Genomic DNA, 21596 nt, shown 5'->3' on the forward strand with positions numbered 1-21596 from the left:
GACTGAGAGGAAAGTGAGAGTACGCATTGCCCAAGTCCACCATTTCGTTACTTCAATGTGTACAAGTCAATAGTCTTACTCTTGAGCATTGTGAGAGATATTGGTTTGCACTCATATCATTTTTCTACCTCAATAGGTTGCCCCCTCATCCAACACCAGATGATTCTGAATTTTATATAACAAATTATCCCATAGCATACAAATATATACTTGACTGCCATTTCTATTTTATTTTACACAAATTGTTCCATCCTTGTGACCCAATGTTGAGCTAATTCACTTATTAAGAGCAGAGGCCAGGATAAAAAAAAAAGCAGCACGTGTCCTCCAGGAATTGACTTTGACACCTCTTAGTTAGACCTTCTAACACTTCCTACTATAAGCCTCTCACCTCTCTGCTCCACATGCCCACCATCCAATTAAATGGAGAAACCTATTTCTATACAGCTGGGGGGGAGAAAGGACCGGCGCAACAGTCGTGCTCAGCATGCAGCCCAACACTGGACATTCTCACCTTGCCCTCATAACAATTACCATCCCGTTCTCAAAGACAATGTTGCCGTGCTTTATGCCAGTGTACTGCTGTTGAATAGCTGCTGTACTATGTGTACTTACAATAGGTTTACATTTACAACTAGGAGTTGCCTCTTCGTTATTCTCCATGGACACTTAATGAGTGTTGGGTGTAAGGGTAACGTATGAGTTGTTAGTGCAGTCAGCGTTATTCTAACAAGTTGGAATGAAACAGAATATTGAATAATCCTCCAAACATGGACATGGCAATGCTCATTAGTTTGTTTTGTTAGCAGAACTAGACGTTTACACTGATGTTTGGGGAATATGTGAAGCAACGCCAGCGTCTTGATAGAGATGTGAATCGACTCGCTTGCACATTTCTGCTACAATGATATGTTGTCCCAGGTTTGATATGCATGATTGCCAAACATGATGGACTATTGAAGGAATTATACTGCACAACGAAAGAAACCATCAATTGCAATCTGAATACTGAACATAAAGCAATACTGCAACATAGCAGGAAGTGTTTTGAAGCCCAGTGTCAGCTGCTGTTCACAAGCCACTCAAGAATTTGGAAACATGTTTACGTACCGTAGAGCTGACATGGTTTTAAAATCAGTGGCTGCCCTCACTTTCACTCTGTGTGTTAGATCATAGAACTGAAGTGCTAGTTTTATCGGGCTCGTATTTGGAAAACACTTCTGAACTGTTAAAGCAGCCGTTATCTTATTAGAGCACATATAAACAGCTTATAAAATAGCGGTCCTACCGATATCATCATAGATCCCAAACATGCACAGTCAGTTTTACTGTTGGGAAATGTCGTAGCGTGGACCCGTGGCATTACCTAACCCCTGAAAACCCTGCTCTGACACAAGCCTGAGCTAATAACTGATGAACTCTTTGACAGAGAAATGCTTGACAAGGCTCCCAGGGGTATAGACTAAATACTTTATAACAAGCTCCTTCACACTCACTAAGGGCCATATTAAATCCACACTTTGGCACCCATCCTAATTACAGTGAGCATACCCGGAGCCAAGAGCCCCTCTCTAACCTCGACTGAACTCCTGGTCCCCAGAGTCTAGGATGATGTCTGAAATACATGATTCAAATAAGGGAGAGAGCAATTACTGTGGAAGGAAGATCCCTTCTCTTGAAAATGGCTAAATCCTGATCTCTTGCCTGGCCTGTAATGACTACATTGTGCTTTTCAGTAGATGGCCATCACGTACTTTACACTAATGAACGCTGTGGACGAGCCCCCTATTAACATTTAACTCTTAAACGTTAAGTCCCCTATTTATGGGACTTTGAGCTGTTCTGGACCGGATCCGACCATCAATTCTGTGCACAGAGTACTCTGTGAATGGTGCAACATCAAGTGGTGTGCCCTCTGTGAAACTCTGGTTGTCCCGCTTCACATGTCACTCTCCGCTCTCATCTGAGATGCAGTATGTGAAACCTGACATCTCATTTGCATAGGGAGAGACATGTCACATCTTCTGGCCTATCAAGACAAAGGATTGATTTCCTCTGGCTGTGAACCTCGCAACCTCCGCTTACAGTACAAATTATGAAACGGGAGAGCCTAGCCCTTGCAGCAAAAGCAGTATTATCTGGCAGAGTTGCAAAGAAAAAGCCATATCTCAGACTGGCCAATAAAAAGAAAAGATAGGCAAAAGATCACAGACACTAGACAGAGGAACTCTGCCTAGAAGGCCAGCATCACGGGATCGCTTCTTCACTGTTGACATTGAGACCGGAGTTTTGCAGGTACTATTTAATGAAGCTGCCAGTTGAGGAATTGAGGTGTCTGTTTCTCAAACTACACACTCTAATGTACTTGTCCTCTTGCTCAGTTGTGCACCGGGGCCTCCCACTCCTCTTTCTATTCTGGTTAGAGACAGTTTACGCTGTTCTGCGGAGGGAGTAGTACACAGCATTGTACGAGATCTTCAGTTTCTAGGCAATTTCTCGCATGGAATAGCCTTTATTTCTCAGAACAGGAATAGATTGACGAGTTTCAGAAGAAAGGTCTTTGTTTCTGGCCATTTTGAGCCTGTAATCGAACCCACAAATGCTGATTCTCCAGATACTCAACCAGTCTAAAGAAGGCCAGTTTTATTGCTTCTTTAATCAGGGACAACAGTTTTCAGCTGTGCTAACACAATTGCAAAAGGGTTTTCTAATGATCAATTAGCCTTTTAAAATGATAAACTTGGATTAGCTAACACAACGTGCCATTGGAATACAGGAGTGATGGTTGCTGATAATTACATTTACATTTAAGTCATTTAGCAGACGCTCTTATCCAGAGCGACTTACAAATTGGTGCGTTCACCTTAAGACTTCCAGTGGAACAGCCACTTTACAATAGTGCATCTAAATCTTTTAAGGGGGGGGGGTGAGAAGGATTACTTTATCCTATCCTAGGTATTCCTGAAAGAGATGGGGTTTCAGGTGTCTCCGGAAGGTGGTGATTGACTCCGCTGTCCTGGCGTCGTGAGGGAGTTTGTTCCACCATTGGGGGGCCAGAGCAGCGAACAGTTTTGACTGGGCTGCGCGGGAACTGTACTTCCTCAGTGGTAGGGAGGCGAGCAGGCCAGAGGTGGATGAACGCAGTGCCCTTGTTTGGGTGTAGGGCCTGATCAGAGCCTGGAGGTACTGAGGTGCCGTTCCCCTCACAGCTCCGTAGGCAAGCACCATGGTCTTGTAGCGGATGCGAGCTTCAACTGGAAGCCAGTGGAGAGAGCGGAGGAATAAATAATAATGAGCCTAATCCAGCTACAAAAGTAATTTACAACATTAACAATGTCTACACTGTATTTCTGATAAATTTTATGTTGTTTTAATGGACAAAGAATGTGCTTTTCTTTCAAAAATAAGGACATTTCTAAGTGACCCCAAACTTTTGAACGTTAGTGGATAACTTTTTATACTGGCAGTTACTTTTTCTGGAGGTATAAGTATTACTAGGTATTATTTATGGCCATCTCATGATAAATAATTACTTTTGGGTATGTCTATTTAGGTGGAAATCTACATTTTATAACATTACATTTAACTGGTTAGGTTAAAAGATAACTTTACTCTTTACTTTACGATAAAAAGCGCTTGTTAACAGTTCCCCCGAGAGCTTTTTCTTTCCTATATGGAAGCGTGAAGTAACATTGGTAAACCTTTTTTTCTTGTGAAGGGAATTTGGTATTTTTGTGTGCGTGCCAAAAACCAATTAAAATCACGCGCGTTGCTACCTAGCGTTCATTGCATGAGAAGCACGACTCTGATTATCATGCAAAGATGTGTCAACAGAGCCTCATGGCAACATAGTAACAGAGTCTAAAAAATATATATATATGCAGCGACATGCACTTAATCAGTTATTGTCCCACAGTGAACACCTTAGACACCAGTACACTGGAATAATCAGGACACAGCCCTCTATTTCCATGATTTCCTTATACAGCAGAAGGCTCGGAATCAGGGTATTGGGATGGTGAGGCTTTCCCAAGACTGGCTGTAGCTGGTGTATGCAGCAATGGAATGACACCTAGAGAGATTTGAGGAATGTTTGATCATTACAGCCCATGTGCAAGGCTGATTGTGATGATGATTGGCCAGGTTAATTGAATACACTTGAGCACGTATACATAAGTGGTGGTCCAATCTCTTGGCAGTACACGACACATGGTTTCTTCTATCAGTGATGGCCTGCTGTAATCAGTAAGACTCTATTCTGCCTCTGATTTCAAAAGCTTTCCGTTTTTGCGAGTTGCCTGTCACCCTTCTTGTATTACCGAAAGGTGTATAGGAAAAACCTTTCATAATGCACTTTGAAAAATCTATTATTTTCCTGTAACACTATATTTTCCATTCATCTACTCCATTCCCGTTTGTATATGTACACCGAGCCTTTGAGGGCCTTTGTGTCTTTGTGAGCCTCAGGACATCTTTCTGCTTTCAGTACCGAATTCAATCTTTTCTCTCCAATTAGAAGTAGTAAAACCTCAAACCACTGCACTGCTTGGTCAGATAAATCTTTGTACCTCGTCCCTCTACTATTTTGTTTTTATCCTGGACCCCCTGTGCACCGCATTAAAGGCTGCAGATGGCCAGAGGAGATTTAGGAGCTGCAATCCATCATTGTTATGTGTAGGGCCTTTGGATAGAACCCCAAACCACCCCTCCAGCTGGGCTGGCCTGGTTCTGTACCGATTTGGCCAGGTTTTGCCCAGTTTGGCCTCAATCCCTGCTGCTAATGTCAGCTGTCTTTGAAGTCCAATCACAGATCATCCCACAGCTCTCTGACCTAGCATGATCTCCTCCTCGGGATAGCCTTGTTGCTGGAGGGATAAAGACAAAGCTCACAAAGATCTGGAAATGAAACAATCTTTTCCTGTCTTCACAAAATAGAATCCACCTTTTCACTTTTCTTCCCATCGACAGGAAGTTGCCTCTATGTTGCCATGTGGTTGAATAAGGTAAATACTGTTTTATTTGGCTCTGAGTGTGTTGTGTCCATTCTGTGTATGACATTTCTAGGATTGATCTTTTGTGATGCACCACTTACAGACAATACAAGCTGCTCATGCAGTCCATAGGAAAGGCTTTTCCTCGATACTGCGTGATATACACAGAATGAGATTGGTTCTGTTGAATAAGAGATGAATCTCCTTGGATGTCACTGAGCCAGCGCTGCCTCTGAAATATCATTATCTACATGGGGAAGGAGGTTAACTTTTCTAATACACCCTGAATACAAGGGAGGTGGAATATGAGTGAATGTGATACCGTTTTTTTCTTTTTGTTTTATGACATCTCAATAGCAGGTGGGCATGTACCACCAGTTCAGAGTGCTCTCAGAATATGCACACTTAATGACTCTGTCTGTTTGCTACAGTACAATTGCTAGGTGGCAGTGTGCGATGACAATAAGAAATTGTTCTGTGTCCACACTGACAAACCATTTACACATGTCAAAAAGCAACAAGAAATCTAATTCACGTGTTGTAAACGGCATCAAGGTCCGTGTCACGGTGTTTACAGTAGCTGCTGTAGCACATCATGTGCTAGTGGTGGAAGCAATCAGATGAGCAGAATCAACTTGACACAGTCAAAACTGGATGTAAAAGAAGATGAATATACTTACTATCTCAATCCATACTTTATTCATTCACATTTCACTCAAGGCCTCTAAAAATAAATAATTCAGTAAGAATGGATATGGGCGAGCTATACAAGTCTCAGATGGCTTGGGGTTGGCTTGGAGAAAAATATGATATTGAATATCTCCCAGCAATGGGAGAGATCTAACACATGAAGCCCACTTTCAGCACACACAAACATGACATCCAACATGGTCAAGTAGTCAGAGCACATCAACTTATGTGTCATCATCATCATTATTGTGTGAAAGCCAGTTGACAAATGCTATAGGTCATATCTATGATAAAAAAAGATGGCTTTGCAATAGGCAGATACGTGCATATTTTTGTTCAGTGCTCCTCTTCTCCCTTCTCTGCAGGGATGCACACTGTCACCCCTAAAGCAAACACTTGCTCTGACCCAGGCAAGACTTGTAACCCATGTCTGGATGCAGCCAAAGCCTGCAACCTCAACAACACCTGTAAGAAACAGCGCTCCACCTACATTGCCACTTGCAACAAAGGGGAACCCTGTAACCGTAAGCGCTGTCACAAGGCCCTGAGGCAGTTCCTGGATCGGGTGCCCAGCGAGTACAGCCACCAGCTGCTCTTCTGCCCCTGCCAGGACCTGGGCTGTGCTGAACGGAGGAGGCAGACCATCGTGCCCTTCTGCTCCTTTGAGGACGAAGTCAAACCCTACTGCCTGGAGCTCAGAAAGAACTGCCGCCAAGACCCCCTCTGCAGGTAAGAGATTTAGGAGTTGGGGATTGTCTGTATGTGTATGTTGGGTGCGTGAATGCGTCCATACGTCCATATGTGCTTACGTGCATGAGTGCGTCAGGGAGAGAGCTGTTGAACAAATGCAGGTATTAGTGAAAACTATTAACATGCTCTGATATTGACTTATATATGGTAAATGAGAAAAGATCAGCTAGAGACTGATCGACTGCAATCTCCTCCTCCTGTGACATCCTAGATTTCAGTGGTGTAACTTAGCCATGAAAGTAATTATGGCCACTCAGGGAAGCCTTGCTATTAGAGGCAGGATGAAGACATGAGGCTAAACTGAAGGGGCAGCGTTCAATTTGGCTGAATGAAACATTAGTGAATCAATTTGACTGTGTTTCTATTGGATTCAATGGGGCCTATTTAATTCACACCTGCCCAGCCGTGACTTGTTTCCCTGCCATAGAGCCAAGGAATAAGGAACACAGAGACCTCGAGACCATTTTACCCTCCAAAGCTATGTGAATCAATAGGTTGTCCACAATAAATGGAAATATACATTCTGTACACCAATAACATCAATAACTATGGATTGAAACATATGGATAGAATTTGAATCCAGAACAATAAGCTCAATGGAGTTCGATCAAAGGCTAGATGTATCTTAATGTTAACATCAGCATATGTTAACATACTGGTACAACTTTATTGTCCATCAAAACAGACATTTTTATTTTTGTCTGTTCTTTCATTCCCAACCAGACATGACAGACTCACATCACACACTTACACACCACACACACACACAGACACACACACTGGCTGAAAGAAGCACTGGGGCAGCCAAAGAGCAGCGCACCTGGAGCTGGTTAGGGGTTAGGTGACTTGCTCAAGGGTGCAGTCATCAGCCTTGGTATTTGAACCGGCAACCCTGTGATTACCTGCCCCGCAACAGTATAAAAATACTGTTAAAAATATAGTATACACACAGTATATAATCCTGTACAAATGAGGGGCAGGTAGGCTGTGTGTGTACAGTGTGTGGATTTAATTCCCTGAGTAGGCCGCAGTTATGTGCTGCACTAAACAACAATCTACTCTCTCTGCTCATACTGTAGCCTAGGATCACTCTCAGGATAACTGAGTAGGCAGAATGAATTCTATTCAACAACTGTAATCCACCTGGACACCACACTGCAGTGAAATTAGATTCACTATAGACTCTTCGTGGCAAATTGTTTTCTTCACATTTTGGCTTGACTCTTTTCCTCAAATCTTAACACATTAAACCACACAGGCTGGTTGGACATACTGCCAATTTCTCGAAAACAACGTTGGATGTGGCTTATGGTAGAGAAATTAACATTAAATTCTCTGGCAACAGCTCTGGTGGACAATCCTGCAGTCAGCATTCAAATTGCACATTCCCTCAAAACTTGAGACATCTGTGGCGTTGTGTTGTGTGACAAAACCTCACATTTTAGAGTGGCTTTTTATGGACCCCCAGCACAAGGTGCATCTTTGTAATGATCCTGCTGTTTAATCAGCTTCTTGATATGCCACACCTGTCAGTTGGATGGATTATCTTGGCAAAGGGGAAATGCTCACTAAACAAATTTGTGCACCATATTTTAGAGAAATAAGCTTTCTGTGCGTATGGAACATTTCTGGGATCTTTTATTTCAGCTAATGAAACATGGGACCAACACTTTACATCTTGCGTTTGTATTTTTGTTCAGCGTAGATTGAGACTTAGATGCATAGATTGGCATACTTTTTTACTCTTTAGTGTTAGTTTGCATGATGCCTCTTTGTTTAGATCGAAACTACTGTTAGGAACAATTCCTGCAGTGTCCAATTTTAGAATAGCAGTTCACATTCATTTTACTTGAATAGAGGTTCCCGGCCTCCCAGGCTCAGTCGTAATAGAATAAAAACTCCCAATAACTTATCTTACAGTAAATCTCTGCGGTTTGTTATTAGTGTGTGAAAAGTCCATTGTCTCTTCTCCGATTTATGATTGTCTTCATAATTGCTTTGCGGTCTGCTTTGTGTAATCTACGGTCAGGTGAAGTTGCTTTGGGTGACCTTTTCGCCCCCCCATGTGTCTGCTGTGCACTTCCTTATTGAGACGTATGAAATTGTTGGTTAGAGTGTATTATCTTCCCCTGTTGAACGCCCTGTGGAGGTCAAAAGTGCAATGTGTGGATCTAAGCTGGGAGGGAGGTCAATGTGGCGATAATAAGCGACTGGAGGAGGGTGCAATGCACCTACTAAGAAAAACATGTGTGGTATGCAAGTGCATGTCACTAAAATGTTCATTCAATTGGTCAGTCCTACTGAATATTGTCCTTGTTTATTTCAGCCTGAGGTGTCCAGACTAGTTGACCACACAGTAAGGTGTTCTTGTAGTGGCAGACCTGTCACCTCCCATCTCAATTCCTCTACCGACATCTATACTATGCCAGCGTTTGGATCCATCAAATTTTCACGTGATAATATGCATTATTATCCGCAAGTGCGAGACCATTTTAAAGCAGCCTTCACACTCGTCCTACACTCTTAATCATTGAATATCTCAGACCCTCCCGAACATCCTCCTACCAAGGACGGGTGGATTCAGAAAGGAAGGAGTGTAATCATTGAACTATCATTGCCGCCTGACTCCAAACAGGCCGATACGCCGGCAGCACCATTTCATCTGAGTGTTGACGGGTTGGGATGGAGAATTGATCCTGCTGTAGCTACTGCAGGAGAGGCCAGTGGTTTGGTCACAGTGGTATGAATCTCCAGGCATGGTTTCAGTGGCCAACGGATATCCAGTACCAGCAGAGTCGGATCAGAGAGATAGTTAAGTAGAGCTGAGAACGAGCACTAGACATTGGCTGCTTCCTGTTCTTACACCTGGCTTAACTTCCATTGCAAATGTTTTTTCATCAGCCAGCACAAATAAAGCATTCCTCCCGTGTTGCATATGCCTTGCTGATGGATCCAGTGTTTACTTTGTAGAGATTGCTGAGCGACGACAGAGTTATATGTGGACGTGCACTGTGTACATGAGGTCCAGAACAGCAAGTCTCATATGTACACTATTGATTGGCCCGAAGAATCAATGCAACACTTCTATCTGTGATTTATTTCCTCTGTTCTCTGGCCACTAGGTTTCAGAACAGGGTCACTGCACAGGTATGCTGACCCAAATACTTCATATCTCATTTTAATTACTTAGCAGACACTTATCCAGAGCAACTTTGGTGGTGAGTCATACATTTTCATACGGGTCCCCTTTGGGAATCAAACACACAACCCTAGTGCCATGCTCTACCAACTGAGCCACATGGGACTATTCTTACAATAAAGCAGCCCACCACCACCAACTACAAAAGCCAGCTCTGCTTTATAAGACAACATAAGTTTCCACTGAGGGAGAATCAAAAGACTCTGTTCAAGACACAGGCAGCATCTTTCATCACTCACGCCTCAAGCAGTCATCTCTCCATTAGCCTTAAAAGCCTGTTTGTTAGGGTATTACTTGGACGACTCTATCGCTGCCTTACCTTAAACGAGGAAAGCATCAAAGTATACCTACAGTACATTAAATACTGTAAATGCTGGCTTACACAAGCACACCGAGCAAATGACCTTAGACTATACTCATATACAGCAGTACCCCGCTTTAATCAGATTTCTGCAAAGAGTAGGACGTGTTCTGCTTGTTGGCTGTACATAAGAGCAAAAGTTGGAGAGAGGGCATGAAAGAGCTGTGCAGATCATTTCAATACATGGATTACCGTATTCCCAGCTAGCGTACTGTAATCTCTGAGAGAACGGATAGAGGAAGATGCAATTAATACAGGCCAAGCCCATCCACCCCATAGTCTCATCCTCATGGTAGAAATGTTATGTAATAGTCATGCTTCCAAAACAGATAAGGCTTAGATAAGGCATGTGAAAAGTACACATGGTTTTTAAGGTGATTAAGCCAGACTTAAAATATGTCAGGAATCTCAAATGGAAGGCATAACATAGTACCTTCCATTATTCTATTATTAAGGAATGTCGTTTAGGTGACTGAGTTATTTAATTAGTCACATATATTATTCTATGTAGCTCCCTTTTGTATTTCAGGGGCAGTTAAAGATATTCTCCGGTACTTTTTAATACTTTTTAGCCAGTAGCTTTGAAAGTAGCATTCACGAGCCAAAAGTGGTCTCCCAAAAGTGTGTACTACGTCACATATGTGAAGATATGTGCACCTTGTCATTGCTCTCTCTCTCTCGCTCTCTTGGTCTGCTGTGTGTGCCTCTTGCTAGCTGTCACTCAAATGGCGAGGGGCTAAAGGTCATTGGCTGGAACTTGAATTGATAGGGGGCTGGCACACGTGGGGGGAAATTTAAGGAAAATGGTGCTGCACAGCTTCCAGTAAACAGTTGCTTTCAACCTAGGGATTTTGTGGCTAATTAAGGTAAAACAGTAATTCTGCCCATAGATTATGCATGTATGAACTACAAATTGACATATCCAGCCCAAAGCGGGAGGTTTAAAAAATACTTACTAGTCGCCAAAGCACGTCTTTAATATATACATAGATTTGTTTACTCAAGTTCCACAAAATATATGTTCCCAAAAAAGCAAACACTGTCCAGTTGTGCGGAAAATTCAGCAATGTTGCTTTTGTAGTGCAAAAAACATTATCTTGATGTTACAAGAACATTCCCAGATGTAAGGGCTGCGTCACTGGTGGCAGGGAAGTCAGACGCAGGAGAGCAGAACAAGGTAATTGGCGAAGCAGTTTAATTCCAAAACAAACGGCATCAAGAAAATAACAACATGGGTACAAAACCCGACGCGCACCAGTCAACATGTGTACAAGCACTTACAAACAAACAATACCACACAAAGACATGGGGGGGAACAGAGGGTTAAATACACAACATGTAATGAGGGAATGAAAACCAGGTGTGTGGGATAACAAGACAAAACAAATGGAAAATGAAAAATGGATGGCTAGAAGACCGGTAACGCCGAACACCGCCCGAACAAGGAGAGAAAATTGTGGGGACATCACAAAATATGTCTTCCCAAAATAATAAAACCGTCCAGTTGGGCTGACATTCAGATAATGTTTGTATCAGGGTGCACAAAATATTCCTTTTATGTTGCAAGAATGTTGTCAGAACAGCCTTTTTAATATTTTAAAGGTTCAGAGAACATTTAGTTTGGTTGTGTGACAAGTGTGGGTACATTACAAGAGATAGTTTCCCAAAACAGAAAATATGCTCAGCTGTGATGACATTCATGCAATGTTTAAGTTAGGTTGCATAGGACATTCCTATAATGTTGTAAGAATGTTGACAGAACACCTGGTCTAAGTTCTTTAAATGTTCCAATAACATTTAATTAAGTTATGGGAGTTGTCTGGGATGTTGCAAGAATATGCTTGTGATATTCACATAGGTTGCACAGAACATTCCTACAATGTTGCACAATGTTTCAAAATGTTTCTTGTTTTTATGACATTGATAGCATATTTGTTTTCTGTTCAAAATAATTGATGTTCACGCCATATACATTTGACCTTGTCTTGGAGGTTCTCAGAACATTTCAAGAATAGTTAGAAAATAGTTATATTTAAGTTTCACCACAACATTCTCAGCTCTCTAATGCAAATTCATCCCAATTATGTTTCTCTTCAGATTTAATGATACTTCACATTTGAGGACTGTATTGTAGGCGATATTAGAGACTCACTTAATTTAGAGATTTAATTTAATTCATAGAACAGCATTTACTCATACAAACACAACCCAATATGTTTAAGATATCCACATTACATCACCAGACACTTGAACAGGATTGAGTCACACAAACACAACCATATTTTGTACACTATACATTGTCAATCTGCACATGTGGGATTTGATCCTGCAATGTTTGGTTTCCAAACCAAACAGCGTCTTTATTCTCTGCACCAACAGGGAAGCTTGCTTACAGCTTATTTTTTCAGTATATGGCCATGGCAGTTAATTCCAAGCGTATTTTTCTTGACCTTCTTAGACAAAACTAGCCCAGGGGTAAAACTGTTAACTGGGTTATTCACCACCACTTTATCCATCCTCTTTATATGCTGTGGACTTCTGGGCCCATATTTACAAGTTCTCCAAGACTGAGTGCTGATCTAGGATCACTTTTGCGATCATGAAGAAGAAGACAGGGTGGAACATATCAAGCGTCTCAAAGTAGGAATTATATCAGGTGGGGCAACAACAACAAAAAAGCAGGAAATTTGTAGATTTAAAATAATATTTACAGTCTAATTTCTGCATTTCTGACTGGATTTATAAATCTGGATGAAATAAAGACCTCTTCTCTGAATTTATAAATCTGGATGAAATAAAGACCTCTTCTCTGAATTTATAAATCTGGATGAAATAAAGACCTCTTCTCTGAATTTATAAATCTGGATGAAATAAAGACCTCTTCTCTGAATTTATAAATCTGGATGAAATAAAGACCTCTTCTCTGAATTTATAAATCTGGATGAAATAAAGACCTCTTCTCTGAATTTATAAATCTGGATGAAATAAAGACCTCTTCTCTGAATTTATAAATCTGGATGAAATAAAGACCTCTTCTCTGAATTTATAAATCTGGACAAACAAACCTCAGTTTCACAGTTGTTTTCAAAAGAAACATGGTTAAAGAATTAGTGGGGTTGAACCTGCAATTTCTAGATTAACAACCAGATCATATCACTCTGTGCCACCAGGGGATAACTGGGGCCACTTAATATTTAGTAAAACTGTATTTACTTTTTGTAATTATTTTTTTTTTATATGGTCTTATATAGTTAATCAAGACACAGAAAAAAAAATATGACTTATTCAAATGTTCCCATCCTATTCTTATGCTGTGTACTTGCAACACTGTACTTTTGCTTTTGTGCATTTTAATTTAAACAATCTCAGTAAGGTGCTTTATTGTTACCCAGAAATGATTTGATATTGAGATAAACAGCTGCATTGGACCTTTAAATCAATAAAAAATGATTGCCTTGAGCCTGAATTTATTTTGGTATACTGTTGAAGTTGGAAGTTTACATACACCTTAGCCAAATACAGTTAAACTCCGTTTTTCACAATTCCTGACATTTAATCCTAGTAAAAACTCCCTGTCTTCGGTCAGTTGGGATCACCACTTTATTTTAAGAATGTGAAATGTCAGAATAATAGTAGAGAGAATGATTTATTTCAGCTTTTATTTCCTTCATCACATTCCCAGTGGGTCAGAAGGTAACATACACTCAATTAACATTGCCTTTACATTTTTTACTTGGGTCAAACATTTTGGGTATACTTCCACAAGCTTCCCACAACAAGTTGGGTGAATTTTGGCCCATTCCTCCTGACAGAGCTGGTGTAACTGAGTCAGGTTTGTAGGCCTCCTTGCTCGCACACGCTTTTTCAGTTCTGCCCACAAATGTTCTATTAGGATTGAGGTCAGGGCTTTGTGATGGCCACTCCAATACCTTGACTTTGTTGTCCTTAAGCCATTTTGCCACAACTTTGGAAGTATGCTTGGGGTCATTGTCCATTTGGAAGACCCATTTGCGACCAAGTTTTAACTTCCTGACTGATGTCTTCAGATGTTGCTTCAATATATCCAAATAATTTTCCATCCTCATGATGCCATCTATTTTGTGAAGTGCACCAGTCCCTCCTGCAGCAAAGCACCCACACAGCATGATGCTGCCACCCCCATGCATCACGGTTGGGATGGTGTTCTTCGGCTTGTAAGCCTCTCCCTTTTTCCTCCAAACTTAACGATGGTCATTACAGCCAAACAGTTCTATTTTTGTTTCATCAGACCAGAGGACATTTCTCCAGAAAGTACAACCTTTGTCCCCATGTGCAGTTGCAAATCGTAGTCTGGCATTTTTTATGGAGGTTTTGGAGCAGTGGCTTCTTCCTTGCTGAGCGGCCTTTCAGGTTATGTCGATATAGGACACGTTTTCCTGTGGATATAAATACTTGTGTACCTGTTTCATCCAGCATCTTCATAAGGTCCTTTGCCTTTGTTTTGGGATTGATTTGCACTTTTCGCACCAAAGTCCATTCATCTCCAGGAGACAGAACACGTCTCCTTCCTGAGCGGATGGTGGCTGCGTGGTCCCATTATACTTGCGTACTATTGTTTGTACAGATGAACTTGGTACCTTCAGGCATTTGTAAATTGCTCCCAAGGATGAAGCAGACTTGTGGAGGTCTACATTTTTTTTGTGAGGTCTTGGCTGATTTCTTTTGATTTTCCCATGATGTCAAGCAAAGAGGCACTGGGTTTGAAGGTAGGCCTTGGAATACATCCTAAGGTACACCTCCAATTGACTCAAATAATGTAACTTAGCCTATCAGAAGCATCTAAAGCCAGGACTTCATTTTCTGGAATTTTCCAAGCTGTTTAAAGGCACAGTCAACTTAGTGTTTGTAAACTTCTGACCCACTGGAATTGTGATACAGTGAATTATAAGTGAAATAATCTGTATGTAAGCAATTGTTAGGAAAATTAATTGTGTCATGCACAAAGTTGATGTCCTAACCGACTTGCCAAAACTATCGTTTGTTAACAAGACATTTGTGGAGTGGTTGAAAAACAAGTTTTAAAGACTCCAACCTAAGTGTATGTAAACTTCCGACTGTATTTATTATGTATCATACTTTTTCAGAATGAGTATCGTGTGCGTTTGTATTGCTTTTTGATAGCAATTCAGAAAGGTGAATTTTGTCTTATTTAGTTTGAAAGAACATAAACAAATAGTGTTACAAGTACAAAGCATATGATGAAGAAGGGAATATTTTACTAACTCAGAAATTGTGTTCTGTGTCCTGATCAACCACAAGTCGACTGAAAAACCCACACAGTACCACAGATATTCCCTGTTGGTGCAGAGGGTTAATGATCTGACTGCAAAGCAGACGTTTGCAGGTCGAATCCCACGTACTTGTGAACCACGTTTCTTTTGAAAACAACTGTGAAACTAAGGATTGTTTCCCAGATGTATAAATTCAATCTGAAATGCAGAATTCAGACAAAAAAAATGTCTGTTCAACTTTTAAGAAACGCACCAAATATAATTCCTACTATAAGACGCTTATTTTTCACGATCTGAAAAGCAAACCTGATCCTAGATCAGCACTCCTTCTCTTGGATATGTTGTAAATATGAGCCCAGAAGTACCCATCATATAAAAGAGGATGGGTGAAGTGATGCTGAATAACCCAGTTAACAGTATTTGCCTGGGTTAGTTACGTCTAAGAAGGCTGAAAAGAAAGCATGGGATTCCTGATTGGCCATACTGCCATGGCTATATTCTGTTAGAATAAGCTGTTTGAGAGCTTCCCTGGTGGCCCAGAAGATAAATAAAATCTGGGGAAAAAACATAATGGGGATGTATTCCAATCTTCTTTCTTATGCTTTAAGGAGCGGCACATGTGCTTGCTGAGAATGTTGTGGTAATATCAGGTAAAACTTAAATATAACATTTTCGAAATGTTCTTGAAATGTTCTGAGCATCTCTAAGACAAGGTGAAATGTATATGGCGTGAACAGCAATGGAATATTATGTTAAACCTAAAAAAGAAATGTGTTTTGAACGTAATAAAAACAGACTTATTTGGAAATTGTATCAGAAGAATTATTGCAGCATCCCAGACAACTCCCATAATGTAATTAAATGTTCTGGGAACCTTTCATTTAAGAACTAAGACCAGGTGTTCTGTCAACTTTCTTACAACAGTAGTCCTTTCCCGCAGTCAAATGACCTAGTGCATCCATGGGTGGAATGTTATTCATATTTGTCATAATTTCATAAATAATACCTTTTATTTCAATAACAAAAAACAGAAAATCTGGTGTTTCTATGTCAAACAGTTTTGTTATATTTCAGTCTTCTGTGATGTATATAAAGTGTAATATTGGGAGGCAAACTCAAAATTGACATTTCAGCTCTATATCTGACATGGTACAGGTGTATTGTTTTTTTAAAAGTCCATAACCATGTGGGTGAGTTGTATACTTTTGTTTCAAAGTAGATTTGTTTAAGACGACCACGAAACACTCTGTGACCCGGATTTAGGTTAAGGAAATGTCCTGTGCAACCTAATTTACACATTGTATGAATGTCATCGCAACTGAGCATATTCTGTGTTTTGGGAACCTATCTCTTGTATTGTACCCACACTGTTCCAACAACCTAATTAAATGTTCCGGGAACCTTTAAAGAAATCAGAAGGGATGTTCTGTCAACATTCTTGCAACACAAAGAAATCTTTTGTGCACCCTGATACAAACATTATCTGAATGTCAGCACAACTGGAACGTTTTAGTGTTTTGGGAACCTATCTCCTGTCACATCCCCACTATGTTCCCACAACCTAAAGAAATGTTTTAGGAACTTTTAAAGAACATTTAAAAAAATGCATTGTGGGAATGTTCTTGTAAAATCTGGTGAATGTTTTTTTTGCACCCTAAAAGAAACATTGTAAAATCATCTGCACAACTTGACAATGTTCTGTGGTGGTTGCTTCAGATGTTGTGCACAACATTTTAGTGAATGTTAGGATTACATTCCAAGGATGTTTCATATATATATTTTTTTAATCAAAAGCATTCTTTGAATGTTTTGGGGATGTTATCATCCTAATTGTTAGATAAAACTCAACGTAGCATTTCATGGGAATCTTAGCTACTGTTCTGAGAATGTTCCCGGTTTTCTAGGCAGGCAGCTTTAGTGAACTGCAGCACAGCAGTGTGTTTGACTGAAAGCCATATGCCCATATGCCCTCTTAGTCTTGAGGATGTGTCCCAATGAGTGTGTAATCAAATAGCCTTGTGTTTCCAAATGAATGGGCCTTCTTGATATTCCTTCGAAGGACAATTGCCTGAAGCTGCTGTGAGACTGTCTACTGACCCTGATTAAATAGAGAAGGTCAGAGACAACAGCAACCAGCTAAAAGGCAATGCTAGAATGACCTGTAACTCTGGGAGAATTATATATATTTGTTGTCAAGATAGTGGAGAAGTTTATTTTACTGAGAAGAAAATGGACAATTATCATATGGTTTGTCCTTTATTTTTGCCTTTTCCATCATTGTGGATATGCAGAGTTCATCCTTTTGTAGGCTGAATAGTCCATATGCAGTATATCAATTGAAGAACAAACGGGATGGAGAACAACCCCTCTATTGTCCGCTCCTATTTTTCGAATCAGCATTTAACACTGATGAATTGACAAAAGACCAATGACCGTTGCCATTGACAATGTCGAGGTCAAATTTCTTAACTGTGAGTTTGCACAGAGACACAGCGCAAGCTTATCCCCATGTATCTATGACTAAGCAGAGACCCATTTGCAATCATGTCCCCATTCAATGTATAATTGTTTGTTTTATCGTCACTAGAGATACATGAAGGCTAGTGTGAGAGTCATCTATGACCAATACACTTAAAATGAGAGTTACATTAATGGATGTAAAATTATAATCGCAGCGCTTATCCAGGAAATCTAAAATGATGTCCAATATTACTGAAATGGTAAAAAACTGTCAGTAACTGCAGAGAGGATGTTTCACAAAGATATCATTTCCCCAAGACATTCGCTTTTGAGAGGCTATTACAGCCACCATATCTTAGCAGTTGATATCTGTGATACATTTTCGCTTCCATCATGAGGAAAGGTTTCTTCGACATTCATCTGATTTGACTCAATGTTTGTCATTGTTGGCGATAAGGGATATGATTCCATGTTAAAAGCCATTAGTTTTCTATGACGTTGGAGCAAGATGGATAGGCACTCAACACTGACCAAATTACTGTGTTTGAAGCGTCAAATATTTGAAAGCAGTCTACCTCTACGGGGGCTCCCTTTGCCACTTCCCAGGGCTGAGTGTCTGAAATGAGCATACAACTCTGAGAGGCAGACAGCCTGTAATTTCAGCAGCGAGTACTCCGCCAAAGGTATAATGGAAAAGATGTGGAAGCCATGAAATGTGCTGCGTCTTTGATGTTGGAACACTATTGTCCAGAAAACTCAGGACACCTTTCTAAACTTGAAATGACTGTGTTTAAACTGTCATTGTCTGAGAGGCCTTTCTCTAAAAAATGTGCAGTCCCTTTCCATAGCTTCAACACCTAGTGCAGACACATATTGTTGTCCAAAGTACTTGTGAAAAAATGAACAGGTTCTCCACGGAAACACCAACATGGAAAGTGTTAGTGATTCCTTTTAGTTTCTACAGATGTATAACAGAGAGGACGCGTTGTGACCTGGCTGGGATTTCTCTGTCTCTGCACACGTCTGTTTCTCTCTATCAAATCCTGTGATGGGATGTTTTAGGGATCAAGTCATTTGTTCCACTCGGAGAGGAAGAAGAAGAGAGGGTTTCTGTAGAGGCGAGGTGGAAAGAGGTGCAAGAAGCCCTTCTCCCTGAAACAAGGCTTAGATGTGATGTTCCCAACATGTCACATTGAGAGCCTCTCAGGGTGATTTGATGGGGGGCGGAACGAGATGGAGCCAGAGTAATGAAGTAAGGGAGAGTGGGTTTACTCGCGGCCTATTCTGTGCATCCAGGCTACAGCGAGAGTTACGTCATCATTTTCTCCAGGCAAATCCTCAGCATCTCAATTCTCAGTGATACGGGGGATAGAGGATAATTAGCATAGGACTGTTGTTATACTATATTCTTTCATAATACTTTAACAGGGATATGTGATGCATTCCAATACACCTCAACTACAATAACACAAAATTAATAGCCCACGAGTTTCTTTGCTGAAATCACCGAACACAACACAAACTTATTTGAGACAGGCTTCTATTTGAGCCAGGCTTCATCCTTAATAAACACAGCTTTTGCTCATTTGCATAGTTCATTGTTTAATTCCAGCATTCACTTCCAGCTTTTTTATCAATTCCTTCATATCTTGCACTAATGTGCTATCCTATACATAAGGTGACACATTTATTTTGTGTCAGTATGAACAAAACAAAAAAGATTCTCCTCATTGACTATATTTCCGGCAGTTCTGTGCAGTTTTCGCCACTAGAGGGCAATCATCCGATTTCTGGAGGTCTGTACTCCCGAAGTTGTTGACTGTTTTTGTGCTTGCCAGTTGGCAATCAGTTCTCAGCTGTTAGCAGCCAATTTGCTAGCAGTTTCTTATTGGCGGATGATTGCCATGATTATTCTGAATCATTACTGAATTATTTAATGTAACAAATGAAACATTAAACCTCATAAACAATTCATGGTAACCTCGTAAACAATTCATTTATAACCAGCGTTTATTTGAAACAGGTGTTTATTTCCTGAAATATTAAAGTTGCCTGACTATTTGAGACTTGGCGTTTAAATTAAGTTTTACGGTATCTCAATTCCTCAAAGCACCTCAACTTCTGCCTAAGATTTCACATCTACCAGTCGACAGTATGCTGAAACAGCTTTAGTAATCTGCAAGACTGTATGCAGCAAGGCATGTTCACTTAGGGCTACATAACCAGAAGCATTACCTTTAATCTTCAGGCAGAAAGGCGTTGGGCAGAATTAATAAGTCATGGTTGAAAAGGGAGGGCACGAGTGCGAGTGAATCACTCCATCTTAGTGAGCATCAGTGATGTGGAAAGAGAGAACAACTGTGCACACACTACTCCAATAAACCTACTTAACTGGATTAGAGATCCCACCCTCCAGGCATAAACACATTTAAACTTTTACCATAAACATAAAAACAAAACCATTATTTTTATCAACTTTTTCGGTATAGAACCAAGTTGGGTTACAGTTGAGATGGCCATGATAAGCACGTAGCTGGCAGAAAAGTATAGTTGCAAAATAAATGTACACATCCATGTTATTCAACCTTTCATCCACACTGTTGCGCATGTCAATGAGCGTCTGCATTGCCGAACACTAAAATATAATTGATTCACAGTTGTTTTGGTATTTTAACCTGTGTGTCATGACCATGATTGGTAGGGATAGACAAAATGATAATGTGCATGATGGCGCACATGCATGATGGATGCATATGTGGGGCCGGTGTAACATGGTTACACATGATTTGACACTGCGAATATCTTTCTCAACTGTTATTATGATGCATGACACCCCCCCAAAGAAAATCTCACCAATATTCGAACGTTATCACATTGGTTGCTATGCATGATACCTGTTGGCGTAAACCAGAACTGAATTTGTACACCATCCTCCATTTTTATGAAAGCAGTCTACCTCTAGAGCTGTTTTGAGAAAAGTGTTGCCAAAACCCGAGCCGTCCCTCACCTGATTAATAATTAATCTAAGCTTCCCATAGAATCGGTCAACTGTCAATTATTGACAGTTGACCGATTCTATTGGAAGCTTAGTTCAATGCTATCTGATTCTGAACTAAGGCCGGGATTCAATCCGATCGAGCGTTGTCGACAATATAGGTTTTAAAGGCAATGTTCCCATGTTCGTTGAAAGCGCATTCACGGTAAACACAGGATATGTGAGCTGAATTGGAAATTACCTTTAAGAGCTGCATTGTCGACAATGCACAATCAGATTGAATCACGGCCTTGTTGTATTATGTGCAGACCTGGGTTCAAATACTGTATTTGATTATTTGTTATATACAGTGCCTTCAGAAAGTATTCACACACCTTGACTTTTTCCACATTTTGTTGTGTTACTGACAAAATTTAAAATGGATTACATTTATGTTTTTTGGGGTCACTGGCTTATACACAATACCCAATAATGTCAAAGTAGAATAATGTATTTCAAATTTTTACAAATGAATAAAACATGAACATCAGAAATGTCTTGAGTCAATAAGTATTCAACCGCTTTGTTAGGGCAAGCCTAAATAAGAATTTGCTTAACAAGTCACATAATAACTTTCATGTATTCACTCTGTGTGCAATAATAGTTTTTCTGTAAGATCCTTCAGTCGAACAGTGAATTTCAAACACAGATTCAACCACAAAGACCAGGGAAGTTTCCAATGCCTCACAAAGAAGGGTAACTATTGGTAGATCGGTAAAAACAAATAAAAGCAGACATTTAAAATCCCTTTGAGCATGGTGAAGTTATTAATTACACTTTGGATGATGTATCAACTCAACCAGTCACTACAAAGATACAAAGTCCTCCCTAACTCAGTTGC

The 21596-nt window shown here is 40.3% G+C and overlaps 1 protein-coding gene across 1 annotated transcript in view; it reads left to right on the forward strand.

Moving 5' to 3' along the window:
- The window catches only part of LOC115139821 (GDNF family receptor alpha-2-like), a 74970-nt gene that overhangs the window by 25283 nt on the left and 28091 nt on the right, over positions 1–21596 (forward strand). Inside the window, exon 4 of the mRNA XM_029677633.2 lies at positions 6047–6410. Within this exon, the coding sequence (XP_029533493.1) occupies positions 6047–6410 (364 nt within the window). The remainder of the gene's footprint in view (positions 1–6046; positions 6411–21596) is intronic.

The sequence above is a fragment of the Oncorhynchus nerka genome, linkage group LG13 (assembly GCF_034236695.1).
Source record: "Oncorhynchus nerka isolate Pitt River linkage group LG13, Oner_Uvic_2.0, whole genome shotgun sequence".
Classification (NCBI taxonomy): Eukaryota; Metazoa; Chordata; class Actinopteri; order Salmoniformes; family Salmonidae; genus Oncorhynchus; species Oncorhynchus nerka.